This window comes from Ammodytes marinus (assembly GCF_949987685.1).
Source record: "Ammodytes marinus genome assembly, chromosome: 14".
In the NCBI taxonomy this organism is placed as follows: Eukaryota; Metazoa; Chordata; class Actinopteri; order Uranoscopiformes; family Ammodytidae; genus Ammodytes; species Ammodytes marinus.
Genome location: NC_137218.1, coordinates 12,355,481 through 12,370,458, shown reverse-complemented (window position 1 = coordinate 12,370,458; position 14,978 = coordinate 12,355,481). Strand labels below are relative to the sequence as shown.

General features: G+C 40.3%; 1 protein-coding gene across 1 annotated transcript in view; it reads left to right on the top strand.

Annotated features, from left to right (window-relative positions):
* LOC307260237 (actin-binding LIM protein 3-like) overlaps nt 1-14,978 on the top strand; it is a gene marked incomplete at its 3' end in the record, with an annotated part of 40,796 nt that overhangs the window by 22,375 nt on the left and 3,443 nt on the right. The window contains exons 10-18 of the mRNA XM_080040422.1: nt 931-1,092; nt 1,284-1,313; nt 4,474-4,585; nt 4,921-5,025; nt 6,514-6,564; nt 8,882-9,019; nt 9,181-9,245; nt 9,497-9,641; nt 14,773-14,802. Coding sequence (XP_079896548.1) covers nt 931-1,092; nt 1,284-1,313; nt 4,474-4,585; nt 4,921-5,025; nt 6,514-6,564; nt 8,882-9,019; nt 9,181-9,245; nt 9,497-9,641; nt 14,773-14,802 — 838 coding nt within the window. The remainder of the gene's footprint in view (nt 1-930; nt 1,093-1,283; nt 1,314-4,473; nt 4,586-4,920; nt 5,026-6,513; nt 6,565-8,881; nt 9,020-9,180; nt 9,246-9,496; nt 9,642-14,772; nt 14,803-14,978) is intronic.

Genomic DNA, 14,978 nt, shown 5'->3' with positions numbered 1-14,978 from the left:
CATACCTTCTAAACCATGCCCTTGCTAACACCCCTCCACCATTCAACCCCCACCTCCGGCCCGCATTGTCTTTTGTCTTATTACCTACCTTAAATATAATGGAGTCATTCAAATAGGGCACAGACACTGTCTCACTTTACCCCACAGCATTTGTCTCACTTTACCCCACCGCCACAATTTGAGAAAAAACTACCTCTCTTAGCAATTCAGGCTTATCTTCAGTTAGCATTATCACATGGTTTCATATCTTGGTAGTTCATCAACATGTATGATAGAAGTTGTTCTACCTGAATCAATTTGCTTTGGCATAACAGTTGATTAAGTTGACAGCAAGAAAGAATAACTTACTTTTACATGCAAAAAATATATTTTTGTGAAAAAAACATGCTTACAACATTGCCATGAGGTCCTCTCCTTCATGGCCAAGGGTAAATGAGAGGGGCTTATATAAACATAATGCTCACATGACCAAAAATGTGTTCCGTTGCCTAGATGCAGGGGGTGTCTCACATTACCCGATGTCTCACATTACCTCGTTCTCCCCTAAATGTATTTGATTTAATTTTTATCTATTTATTTGTTGTTATTTGTTTTGGCAGGGACATAGCATGTTAATTAACATCAGTATAAAAGTACAAGATGTAACCATGCTGGTGTACGCTAAAATGCTAATTTTAAAACCGTAGTCCCTAGGTAGGATTTGTCTTAAACTCTTAAATTGTCATTACTGTAAACAGGCATTCAGCAATTTTTATCTTTTATCTTATCTTTAGATTCATCTAATCTTTCTGTATTTTTCAGTTTGTTTTGCTTCCTGTCTGTGTCTCTGTGTTTTATTTGCACACATCTTTTGTGTTTTTGTCTGAATTGCTATTTACTATATGTCCAATTTACAAATCGGTTTTAATTTTCCCTCCCACCCTCTCCCAGTCTAAAGCTGTCTGTGATGTGGTGGACTACAAGCAGCTGGCGGCTCTTCCCAGGGTCAAAGCCATATATGAGATCCAGAGGCCAGACATCATCCCTTATCAGGCCGACCATGCACACTCACAACTGTCAGACGACACTCTAGAGAGATACAGCTGTGGACAGGTGCTCACACACTCACACAGTCAATCGTGAAAGTAACAGCATCAGGCGGTTATGAGTTGAATGTTACAATATTACAAGAAGTCTGATAACTGTCATCTATGATAACAATTTCTATGAAGAAATAGTCATTTATGTCTGCATCAGTCATAGTAACAACATTTTAATTGGATTTTTTTCTCTCTCTCATCCAGTCATTGGGCTCCTTATCAGCATACTCTCATGTAAGTAATATCTGCAGCAAGGAGCTAAGCGTGTCAGAACTTGCCAGATTCACTCTTAAAGCAGCTCCGAGTAACATTTAAATATCTTTTAAACAGCCTCATTTTTCCTCACATAATCATAGATTACCTTTAACAGCAAACAAGACCATCAGTGCAAAGAAAGACGTTTTTATATAGTTTTTATTACTGCGTTTGGTCTGGTCGCACACCCAGTCCGATTTTCGGTTCACGCGTGCATGCTCTATGGTCACATATCCGTATTGGTCGCAGATTTCAGTGTAGCGCTGCAACGCGATTTGAGAAGCCTATCCCTCCAGGTGAGGGAAGGGGAGCGGGAGCCTTGTTTGAGACAGTTATTTGTCGTCATAATGACTGATAACGGGGCTGAACCATCAAAGAAAAAAAAGAAAATGCAATGAAGAAAAGCTAAAAGGGAGAGTGATAGGCGGGCGGGAGGGCGTTGCCAAGCCACGTATACACAATTTCACGGTAGCGAACTAGACTGCAGAGTTTACTCCTAAATGAATGAGCGGTAGCCTACTAAAACACAGTTTACTTTGCCTCACCAGCATCATCAGATGACCATTATTCATCTGAAATAGTCATTATTTACAACAACATAAACACATTACCTCATCGTGATCCATATTAACTGCCGTCTCTCGTTCATTCGCTTTGTGTGAGGACACGTACTCTTTCAGCTCCGTGAGAGAGAGTAGTTAGGTGACACTGCTGCATCAACTATAGCATAACTTAGCATTTATGCTAACTCCGGCATATTTATGCTAACTCCGGCATATTTACATTGATGCTCTGCTGACATGTTGATTAATATGCACTGTCCTAATCAAATAAAAATAAAAAACTCATTGCAATCAGGTGTGTGTAGCACTGACTGGCATTAGTTGATGCTGTGTCACTAACCACTCTCACGGAGCCGAAAAGAGTCCGGTGCCCTCACACTTTCAACACACGGACATGCACTATATTGCTTCCTGATCATTTGAATCTCGCACGCCCGGCACAAGCTAGAAAACAGCTTCACGACAGCTGGCGTCGTAAAAATACTACCGCTTTTGTCCAAAGGGGCCGCCAACGTGCCATGTTACTCGTAGTGGCTTTAATACGTTTTATTTGGCCTCAGCTGGCAACCAACTAATTTTTTGTCACCACAACAATCCCTGGTCTCATGTTACCTTACATACATATGATGTCAGTGAGTATATTAAGCATATAGGGGAGAGTGGCCTAAGTTGTGCCGGTGGGGAAGTTGTGCCACCTCTTGTTTCTAGAAAACCGTGGAAGAAATTGAAAATGTGACCACATATTTAAGAAGTGCCATCCATTTGACTCATCCTGTAAAGAAGGGAGAAACATGGAATAAGATAAAAGCACATTTATGCTAAAAAAACAGTGTTTTGCCTTTCAAAGTAAAATTTCCATGATCAAGGTTTTTTGATTATTGTGTCCGAACAATTATAGACAAGTTTGAAAACATTTGACACATGTTTTAGTGCTTTAGTATGCTACACTTTGAGTCTATACAGTTAGCACAATGTCAGCCCTAAACTGCTGCATCATGCCTATTATCCAAAATTCTGGGGTTGGGGTGATTTGTGCCAAAGGGCCTAGGTGAGTTATAAGTAAGTAAGTAAGTAAAATGTATTTATAAAAGCACATTTATGACAGTTTGCACTGTCCAAAGTGCTGTACATAGTGCATTCAGTAGGTAAACAATGAAGGTAAAATAACAATAACAAAAATAAAAGACATAAAGCCCATACATCCACAGCAAAGATAGTAGTGCAGGGTGTACAGATGGGTTTTGAGCCTTGATTTAAAGGCAGAAATGGAGGGGGAATCAAATTTGTCAGGTGGCCGTCACAAGCACGGAGCAACTAGTGCGAAGTACATTTCTGAGAGTTATGCCAGTGGCATGGCTGTATACGCTGGTCACTAAAAAGAAAGCAATTGTTTACAGTAGCTCAGAAGAGACTGACATCTCCATTCCACTTAACGACACCACTGACAAGAGTTCAGATGGCCAGAAAGATGATGATGGTGACTTTGTCATTGTGAGCTTTGCAGGAAAACCACCTAGATCTGGTAGGCCTTGTTTAAGAAAATTGACCTTCAATCTTTGTAAAATATTTACTTTATTTACTTTAAATAGACCTTAAATAAGTAATTGTCTTATTGATTTGCCTTGCATTACAGTTTATGAGATATATATCAGTGGCACAATTTACCCCATGGTATTCTCTCTTGTGGCACAACTTACACCACACCGGGGGCAAGTTGTCCCACAAGACAACTTTTTTTCCGAAAGCTATATTTCTTAAACAGTTTATTTTAGATCCAAAGTTTTTATTGCCAGGGATGCACAACATCCTGAAATATATGTACATATTTTAGTTGGAGACATAACTGTCAAGGCCTCACTTTAAAATCACTTTGAGTAAAAAGTGGCACAACTTAGGCCACTCTCCCCTACAAACTTTAAAGAAAAAGCCTTATTTTCGCACTGGTACTCTGTAGCAGTAGCCTGAGTTCAGGAGTGCTGGATTGATGCCTCTGAGGCAGATTTTCATATAAATGATTAATTAATAATCACAGCCTTGAAGGAAAGAACTGATGGCCATTCAAAGATATAATTTGACAACAGTTTCTCCCTGTTTTCAGTCTTTATGCTAAGCTAATATAACAAGCTGCCAGCTCCGGCCTCATATCTAATGTACAGACATTAAAATGATTTTGATTTTGTCATGTTGGCAAAAAAAAGTAAATAATAAAAATTCACAAAATGTTCATTTGTAGTCTGGCTGCTTTGCAGTTAAAGGACTATAACACAACTTTTTTCCAAGATTCACTCTTTACTGACCAAACAGTATTGTTGTGTGTGTGTTTGTGTGTGTGTGTGTGTGTGTGTGTGTGTGTGTGTGTGTGTGTGTGTGTGTGTGTGTGTGTGTGTGTGTGTGTGTGTGTGTGTGTGTGTGTGTGTGTGTGTGTGTGTGTGTGTGTGTGTGTGTGTGTGTGTGTGTGTGTGTGCGTGTGTGTGTGTGTGCGTGCATGTGCACTAGTATATGTCTAGCACTACATGCACTGCATATAATATTAAGGAGCCTATTGTAATCGATTTATTACTGCCCTCCCCCACCAGGATCTCTTGGACGGCGTTGATTTGAGAACGAGACGTTCCTCAAGCTCTGCCTTCACTGACTCTCCTGCCCACAGTCGCAACGGAGGCTCCCCACTACACTGCTATCTCCCTGGTAAAGCAAAGACATACGTACAACACACACTCACACACACACACACACACACACACACACACACACACACACACACACACACACACACACACACACACACACACAGAACATTGGAGGTCCCTAACTGGAAAGATCTAGGGTAGTACCACTTTGATTGGGTGCAAGAGGGGTGGTCCTGACACACACACACACACACACCACACACACACACACACGTACATTCACACACATGTAATTCATCAGGCCGGTCTGTCTGTTTTCTGTTATGGGAACGTGGGCCATTCTGTCGCTCATGCTTTGGTTTCTCTCGCTGTGATTGGCCGTGCTGACTGCAGGCAGTGAGAGTGGCAGGAGTTCCCCCTATTACAGTCAGCCAGAGCCCAGGTGTGCCACACCCACCACCACCACCATCCAAGCCCCCAAGCATTTCCATGTGCCAGGTAGGCCGTCATCCCTAAAGCTGACCCCAGACCTGTTTACTAACCCCCGATTCCCCGAGTCATTTCAGACTCTCTAAGCCCAGAGCCTGACCTGCATCCTATCCCTGAGCCACACTAGCTGTTCTCCAGATACAGACCCACATTCCCAGTTAATTTTTCACCTGACTCTGGTAGTTTGTTGATCGATAGAAAAATGAATTGATTTAAAGGTTGAATGCTTGCTGATTCAGTGTGAGGATTTGCTTTTTTTTTCTCTCAGTTTTATATGTTTTTATAAATGGAATGTCTTTGAGCTGTAGGACATGGTATACACGCATTCACTCTTTTGATTTTGCCTCATGATTAATAGATTTATCAGAAAAATGAACAGTGATTACGAATGATTGATTTCAAATGCTTAGAACCAAGTTTTGTCTGCCATCAAAGCAGAGAAGAAAATGAACTCCTATTTTACAATCTTTAGACTTAAATCCATGAGCTCTAAACATCCATGAAAATGTACAACAGTTTCCTGTAGTGGGGGCATCCATCCCTAATCCACATTACTGATCTTGAACTCTTGTGTAACATATGATCGCTTTATCCTAACAACTAACACTGCTTGATTGTATTCAAACATTCCATCAACCCTCCATCTAATCAACTTAATGCCTCTCTCTGCCCTTAACGCTTCGCTCCGTCTTTGCTCCCTTCACTTTAATAGGCCTTTACTTTTCAACTTTGCAAGCTTTGCATTTGGTTCCCCTCTATCACTCCCTCCTCCTTGCCTTCAGTCCATTTTCTCACTGCATGCCCTCTCTCTCTCTCTCTCTCTCCCCCTGTTTTTTTCTTCTTTTTTTCTGTTGCTGCTATTCCTTGGCAGCTCTGCGACTGCACTCCATTCATGGAAGGAGCAAATCATGTATTTGGTGGATGCTTTTATCCAAAGTGCCTCACACAGTATCATGGGTGCATACAAATGTAGCTTGCATGGCCCATTGGGAGGCAAACCTTCTAACTTTGGCAGCGTTAGTGTCACGCTTTGTGCAGTGTTTTTCGAATGTATTTTTTAATGCTTTTTTGTTGTTGTTTTAGTGCAGGTTATAACACAGCTAGTCTTTAGATACTGTGATATGTTGTCAGAGCTAAATGGCTTTGCAGAATAGTCCACCAAATGAGAGACTCAAAATGCCACAAATTCTGCTGTCATTTCTAAGTGTCTCCCTCTTCTCCCTTCTATCTTTTCCTTTGCCTCTCCTTCCTCTCCTTTGTTGCCGTGGCATCTGCAGCTCTTTCCTGTAATAAGCCTGTGAATGCCGTATTTATCAGCCTCTGTGCACGCCAGTCAGGTTTGTCTGGATGCATGGAACTGTCTCCGCCACGGCAGTTTATTACCAGCGCTGTCAGCTTTACAGTTAAAGTGGCTGCAAAAACGTGTACAACTCATTTGGTGGGATGGCATCCTCTCCTCTCGTTCATTACTAATTCTCCTTTTGTTTCTCTTCACAGCTTCTGAAGAAAGCAACATCTACAGGAAGGCCCCCATCTATAAGAGACAAGGTCAGTCTATGACACACAATGTTGTTTTTGTTTTTTTATAGCTCTGCTTAGGCCTTTTACCTGTCAGCCATTCGCTTGTTATGTACATTTTCAATGCATGCGTAGTGAGAAAGAGGCTTCAGTCGGTCCCAGAGGAAGCAGTCAGAGAAAAGATCTGTATTTTGATGACACCATGGCGCCTCAGATGTCATTTAGTTCTCGTACCATAGTGAAAGCATTTCTTGTGTAAGCCTGCAGTAGCTTTGTGAACAAATGGTTTACCACTGGTCAGGTTCAGTCAAAGGGTTTATGGAGCGCCTCTGGATTATCTAGAGATTAGATATTTTAAAATATGATCTATTTATGAAAGAGTCCTTTATTTGAAACAAATTAATAGAAAAAAAGGCTTTCACAGGTTCCGTCTTCATAAATGTTTGGCTTTTTTCTACTGTTTTCTTACATTGTAGGTTAAATAAATATGTTTAGATTTTTGACTGGTGGTTAAATACACAGAGGTGAACCTAGCGTTCTAATTCAGAAATCAGATGTAATGGCTAAGTGGTTAGCAGTTATTGAAAGGGGGAGGTTGCCTCGTTGTAAGTCTGGCTCAGTAAAAGCCTCTTTGATCCACTGTATTGGATAACATGTATTTCTGTTGCAGTCTTGCTACAGAAGGTTTTCACCTTTGCAAGATACATTATTGATGTGAAAAGGGAGCATTGAATGAAGTATTGAGATCATTTACTTAAGTGAAAGTAGTTATAACACTGTAATACAACAAGGATTTCTCTCTGCAATGTAGTAGATTATAAGTATATATTGTCATGAACAGGTAATACTAAATTGAAGAAGTGATACTTTTGTACTTTCTACAACAGTACTTGAATACATTTACACAATTAAGTTTAACCAACAGTAAACATAAGGATTAGTAATGTCTACTTGGAGAACTGTTACAATACATTAGTAATCTGAAACTGAGTGGTTTTGAGATGAACTTTATCATTTTAACTTTTAAATCCAGGTGCAATCTTCACCCCTGCACTGACTCTTATGACAGGGGAGGTGCCGTTAACAACAAATATTAAGCCAATTTAGGGACAAGGACTACAGCAGTGATCTTTGATAGTTGTGGCCACGAGGTTACTTATCATATGGATGATTCAAGAAGTGAAGTGAAACTGATAGAAGTGAGCAGGGGCCAAATACTCTAGAGTGTGTAGGAGATCTATCAGTGGTCAGATGGCAGGTCAGACAGAGTTACAGTTCCTCAGAAACACCTCTGGATGATTCACGCTGAGTCACAGAGTGCTGACGAACTACTCTCTCTTCAGTCTGAGCGGGTGTGTCTGTGATCTGCCACCGTGGAAGAATTTTAGAATTTACGGCATGAACCATTTATAGAGCAGATTTCATATTAAGGCAAAGTGCCATAATCAAGTAAATATGTGCACTGTATATGTTTCATAGGCAAACCTGGCTTCTAGTTCTCACTTAAATATGTCTGTAATATCTGGTTTAAAAGTTCAAATGTTACCATTGTAAGCGTCGCATCTGTTCTGCATGTTGAACATGAAACAATGATGAATGCGTTTGTCCCTGTTAAATAAAGACTTAAATTTTAGTAAAACCTCATAATCCACTCTGGGGGGAAAACAAATCCCGAATAAAGTAAAGATTGCTCAATTGGATTTATGTGTCCAATGTCAATTTGGACTAAAAAGCACTTTTGATTTCCAATGCATCAGTCAGGGTATGACCTTATTTTTTCAAGTCACCATCTTGCTTTTTTCACGCATGTCTAAAAGCCAAACCAATTTAAAGGTATCTGCCGTTATCACATTTAAGCGTTAACTCACAAGCTGCTCAACATTTAGCATTATGTCTTGATGCGCCTTCGATATCTCACATCCGCGACCAGTACTTTCCTCAGTGTTGTTGCCATGTACCCCTTTCAAGAAACTGTGCAACACACAACCCATCATATTTTCTCTGACCTCTTTTCCGTTCTCTGTACTTATATGTTTTATTTTGATGCCTCTCCCCCCCTTTCCCTCCCCCCCCCTGCTGTAAGTAAATGCACCACCTTGTGTCAGTCTTGTTTCTCCTCTTGCATACGCCAAAAGACACTGAACCTCTCACGCTCGCATTGGTCGCCCAGTGGGACAACAGACAACAGACAAACCAACCGAGACATATTTCTTAAAGCAGAATACATTTTTAGTATTGCTATTTCAAGAATGTAAATCAGCCTTAAAAAATTTTTTAGAAAAAAAAAGTTACGTTTTAGAGCGATTTGTGTGGATAAAACCTTCTCCAATTGTGTTTTTCCTCCCAGGCATATCTGCCTCTCCAACAGTCAGTAAGAGTAAGACTAATGAGAACCTCCTCAACTCCAGTCGCCTCTCCAGCTCCAACTGCAACGGTATCTATCACCCGGACTCCAACTATTACCCATATGCTGGCTCTCCTAAAGGTATACAGCTCCCTCTCTTTCTGGAACACACACTTCTGCAAACACACACACACACACACACACACACACACACACACACACAGACATGTGCTTAGAAACCTATATTTACCCAAAAAGCAACACGCATACGCCTCTAACACCCCCTTTACCGCTGTCTCTAGTCTCCAGGGTCAGGAGGTTTTCGTCAGGAGGAGAGGAGGAGGGATGGAATCAAAATATAAACAGGGTAAGTAGGGGAAGGCATGCTCCTGCCTGCTTCTCCCTTTTTAAATATTTAAGTGTGTCCATGTTAATATTTAATGAGCTTGAGTTAATTAAATGCTTCTTTACAACCTAGTCAACTGGACATGATACAAAGTGATGCTCCTGTGCTCCCCTATCCTCCTTTAATCTCGTATTCACCCCCTCCATCTTTACAAACAACAAATACTCCTCCCTTCTCTCTCATGTTATCCTCCCTCCTCTCCTCCTCCACAGGGCATTGGCAGGATGATTCTGAAGGAGGAGATGAAGGCCCGGTCAGCAGGTTGTCACGACAATGACACGTGGGGGAGCAGCCGCAGTTCCCGCTGTAGCAGCAAGGAGGTGCTGAACAATCTGCCATTCAGTTCCCTCAATGGCTGTAAGTCAATATGTGTGTGTCTGTAACTTCTCAGTATGGGTGGGAAATATTATTATTACTCGATTTACTTCATGTTACAGACTTACTTGACAATAGTCTTTTCTTACTAGTTTGGAATATAATGTAAGGCAAGGCAAGGCAAGGCAAGTTTATTTATATAGCACAATTCAGACACAAGGCCACTCAAAGTGCTTTACAGGGGCAAGATTAGAATACATAAAACACATTATAAAACATTTAAAAGTGAATAAAAGAAGCAAATAAAAATAAAATTAAAATTAAAACTCGATTTAAAAACATAATAAAAGAAGCAAATAAAATTAAAATTGCAAGTTAAAAAGGAAACAAAAAAGTCTTCAGACTCGATTTAAAAGAACTGAGAGTTGCAGCAGACCTCAAGTTCTCTGGGAGTTTGTTCCAGATTGTTGGTGCATAAAAACTAAAAGCTGCTTCTCCTCGTTTAGTCCTAACTCTAGGGACTGTAAGTAGACCTGTCCCAGACGACCTAAGGGCTCTGGACGGTTCATAACTTATCAGCATATCAGTAATGTATTTTGGCCCTAAACCATTTAGTGCTTTATAAACCAACATCAGAATTTTGAAATCAATTCTTTGAGTGACTGGAAGCCAATGTAAAGACCTCAGAACTGGGGTAATGTGATCCACCTTTTTGGTCCTAGTGAGGACTCGAGCAGCAGCGTTCTGAATTAGCTGAAGCTGTCTGATTGATTTTTTTGGAAGGCCAGCAAGGACACTGTTACAGTAGTCAAGTCTACTAAAGATAAATGCATGGACAAGTTTTTCTAAATCTTGCTGAGACATAAGCCCTTTAATTCTTGATATGTTTCTTAGGTGGTAGTAGGCTGATTTATTGATTGATTTTATGTGTTTCTTGACATTCAAGTCAGAGTCTACAACAACACCAAGATTTCTGGCTTGGGGTGTAGTTTCTAACATAATGGATGTAAGCTGTGCGCTGACTTTTAATTGTTCATCTTTGGCACCAAAGACAATTACTTCAGTTTTATCGTTGTTTAATTGAAGGAACTTTTGGCACATCCAATCATTGATTTGTTCAATGCACTTACTCAGTGCCTGTATTGGACTGTAGTCTCCTGGTGATATGGTTATGTAAATTTGTGTGTCGTCTGCATAATTATGGTAGCATAATTTGTTCTTATTCATAATCTGAGCTAGTGGGAGCATGTAGATGTTAAATAGAAGAGGGCCAAGAATGGAACCTTGGGGGACCCCGCATGTAATATTTGTCCGCTCAGATGTGAAATTGCCTATTGACACATAGTAGTCTCTATCCTTTTAGTAGGATTCAAACCAGCTTAGTACAGTTCCCGAAAGTCCAACCCAGTTTGCTAGTCGATCTAGTAATATGCTGTGGTCAACTGTGTCAAAAGCGGCACTGAGATCCAGTAAAACTAAGACAGAACTTTTGCCACTGTCTGTGTTTAAATGGATGTCATTGAGGACCTTAACCAGAGCAGTCTCAGTACTGTGGTGTTGTCGAAATCCTGACTGGAAGACATCAAAGCAGTTATTCATTGCTAAGTAGTTATTTAGCTGTTGATAAACAGCTTTTTCAATGATTTTACTTAAAAATGGTAGGTTAGATATGGGCCTATAATTTTTCATGAGTGATGTATCTAGATTGTTCTTTTTTAAGAGTGGCTTGATGACTGCTGTTTTCAGGGCCTGTGGGAATACACCTGTCCGAAGGGACATATTGACAATTTGTAGAACATCTGAGGCCATACAGCTAAAAACAGTTTTAAAGAAGCCTGTGGGCAGAATGTCAAGGCAACAGGATGAGGAGTTCAGGTGTTGTATAATGTCCTCCAGGTTTTTGTGGTTTATAAGATAAAATTCTGTCATTGCATTTGAATTGATTTTAAGAGGGAACACATATGTTGAACTTGGTATTGATGCAGTGACAGCTTGTCTAATTTTGTGAATTTTCTCAGTAAAGAAGGAGGCAAATTCATTGCAGGCCCTCGTGGAAAGATGCTCAGACGCTACTGGCACAGGAGGGTTTGTTAATCTGTCGACAGTAGCAAACAGGGCACGTGCATTGTTGTTGTTTTTGGTGATGATGTCAGAAAAGAAAGAATGCCTTGCATTTCTCAGTTCTGAGTTAAACGTGCACAGTTTCTCTTTGAAGATGTCATAATGAACCTGGAGATTTGTTTTTCGCCACCTGCGTTCTGCTTTACGGCACTCTCTTCTTTCTATTCTGACCTGCGGGGCATTTCTCCAAGGAGATCTTTTCTTACCAGAGACAACCTTCATCTTAGTGGGCGCAATAGCATCTATAACACTTGTAAGTTTGCCGTTAAAGTTGTCTAAGAGCTCCTTTACTGAGTTACAGGGGATACATATCCAATTCCAATTGTGTTCACATTGTCTGCATGATAGTTTCTTCTTTCATAATTTTACTTTGAATGTGCAAAAATTTAACTGATGATGGCACTAGATGAAAGTAAATGGATCCCTAAAGTGAAGACAATTAATCCTGCTGTGTGTGTCTTGTAAATCGAGGGGGATCCCAATGAATGAAATGGCAACCGATCAAAAAGTTGTCGAGATATTTACGTTTGGACCAAAGCGGTGGACCAACATTGCCATCCATGAATGAGATTTAAATCTCAATAAGGCATTTCCTGGTTGAATAAAGGATTGGAAAGATGGCATTAATCCAACTTTTAAGGCAGGGACATGAAACATGCCCAAGAAAATGATCCATCTCAATGAAGCTGTCGCTGAATTGTCTTGTGGAGCTGTAATGTGATTAGAAGGTTTTCGTTCATGTTCTGATGGAAGACCTTGAAGACTAAGGAAGTGGTCATTATCATGAAAATGTTTCATTGAGTTGCTCCTTTAATGATAAAGACTCTGGGAGTTTTTCAATACCCATTTCCCATATCAGTTTCCCATTAAGTCTGTAGTTTAAGCCCCAGACAATGATTAGAGAAAACCATTGTGACTGATCTTTGTAAACAGTTTTTTAAACTGTACTTGAAATCTTGAAATGTACTGAAAGCAAATTAAAAGTGGGAATCATTGTAAAGGAGGATACATTTTAATTTAGGATAATGGGGATGCTTATTCAGCCCCCTTTATAGGAGGAAGAATGTGTGTTTTTATCGTGCTACTGGGCTAGCCGTGTTCGTCGGGGTAGTTTCCCCACTTGTGCATTAACTCTCCCATTGATTCCATTCCTCATTGTATTCAGCACGTGTGAGGGCAAGGCGGAGATGGAGAGACTCAGAAAGAGAGAGAGAGAGAGAGAGAGAAAGACTAGGTGTAGGTCAAATGGGAATAAAAGAGAGGCTGCTTTAACAGAAGAGACGAAAAGAGAGCGGATGAGGCTAAGAGGGTGAATTGAATTTAAAAGAAAGAGGGAATCAAAGAGAGTTGGTGGGGGGAGTGGGAAGCAATTTGGAGCTGTTCAGAGAAGATGTATGACATGGAGCTAAGAGGTAAATCAGGGTCAGAGAGCGCTAGAGAGAGAGAGAGAGAGAGAGAGAGAGAGAGAGAGAGAGATGAGCTTTGTGCACAGGAGGGTCAGACCAAGAGAAGTGTGGATATGGTGGTTAATCACTGTGGGTTTATGGTGTCTGTTGTTATTTCACTGATAAGGAATAGGCCTGAGAGGTTTGTGCTCATCTATTCTTCAGAAGAGGTTCATTCAGAAATGCCGGCATGTCTAACTACTACTGAATAATCCACACTTGGTGTCTGCGTTTGCCTCACCTGCTTTAGGTTAGATGGCAAAGTTGGTTGGGACATAATTGGCACACAGTCATGTTCCCCTATGGAAATTTGTAACAGCAATTTTCTTCAGCATCCCCATGTTGGTATTGTCATTGTGAGCATGTGCGTTTGTTAGCATGTAGCTCCAAGCACCGCTGTGCCTCACAAAAACCATGCTAGCATCGCTGTATACTCTATAAGTTACTTTATTAATGGCACTTACATTTTGGAAAAAATAACTTAATTAAAAAATACAGCTGGTGGATGCACATAGGCATTTTAAAGATGAGTGCTGCAGTGGCTGGGCCCATGCTGCTTCATAATTTATACGATGTGTAGGTTGTATGTTTTGATGCTGTCAGGGGCATATCTTCACACAGCTGATGTTTTATAGATGTCCCACAACAGCTGGCCTTCTTTATATTCCTCCCGCTGAAAACTAACTCTCTTATTTTACTGTTTTTTTTTTTACTATTTATTCACCCCTCTTAACACAGCCTCGCAAAGTGTGCATGTTTACAGATAAACACTAAAATGCATTCTCATAATAACAAAATGATTTATTACGTTCAGCCTCTTCTTTGTCGTCTTCATCATCACCACTGGTTTGCTGCCAATATAAAATACAGTATACTGTATGTTTAAAATTAACTTTGGTGAATCCTGTATGTGTTTTAGCATAATGTATCAAAATGATGATCTTTTTCATGAGAAGCCGAGTTGTTCCAGTTGTCAAGTTTGATTTTTTTGTTCATTTTTATACACAGCGCTGTATGGATGTAAAATATAAAGTATTAATGCATTCCCATACTCTTTAGTTAGATTCTGGAGACGTTTTCTCATTAGGTTTTCCAGCTAATCGTAACTGGAGGGTTTTCCTTACACAGTTTCAGGGGGAATCCATCGCACACACCATAACACTGTTAATGTTCTTTGTAAATAAGAATTTGTTCTCAATGACCTGCCTGGTTAAATTAAGGTAAAAACTTAGGTAAAAAATTTTAAATTTTAAAAGTTACTTGAGTCAATTGATTAAGGATGAGTTATGGTGCTCAAGACACATGACTTCGAGATTTTGTATTTCCAAGGTGTAAAAGTTATTCAAATGAATATGATAACTGCTCTTGTTTTATTCAAGGGTTCCCATTTCAAGCAAATGGATGTACCTCTAATCTTCCTGGGGTCGTAAACATAGAAATACAATACAAACATGACATAAACTGTGTAGGTAAAAAAGGTTGTAACAGACTAAGCAGTTGAATTAAAAATTAAAACGGTATATCAATATAGTTTTGACCTGTCTTTTTCTCCTTCTCTCTGTCTGTCTATCCATCCATCAATCCCCTCCCTCTTGTTGTTCCTTCAGCTCCCAGCTCGGTCTACAGTGCAGACAGTGGTGAGCACTTCATCAGTGTCTTTTGATCACTGAGGTCATATCAAGGGGGGACGGAGGCGACACAGCGGACCGTCTTCCCTCTGATCCCCCTTCATTCTGCCGTGACGGTGGCAGGCTTTGAAGTGGGAGATTGTTATCCAGTCACACACGCACACGCACACGCACACACACACACA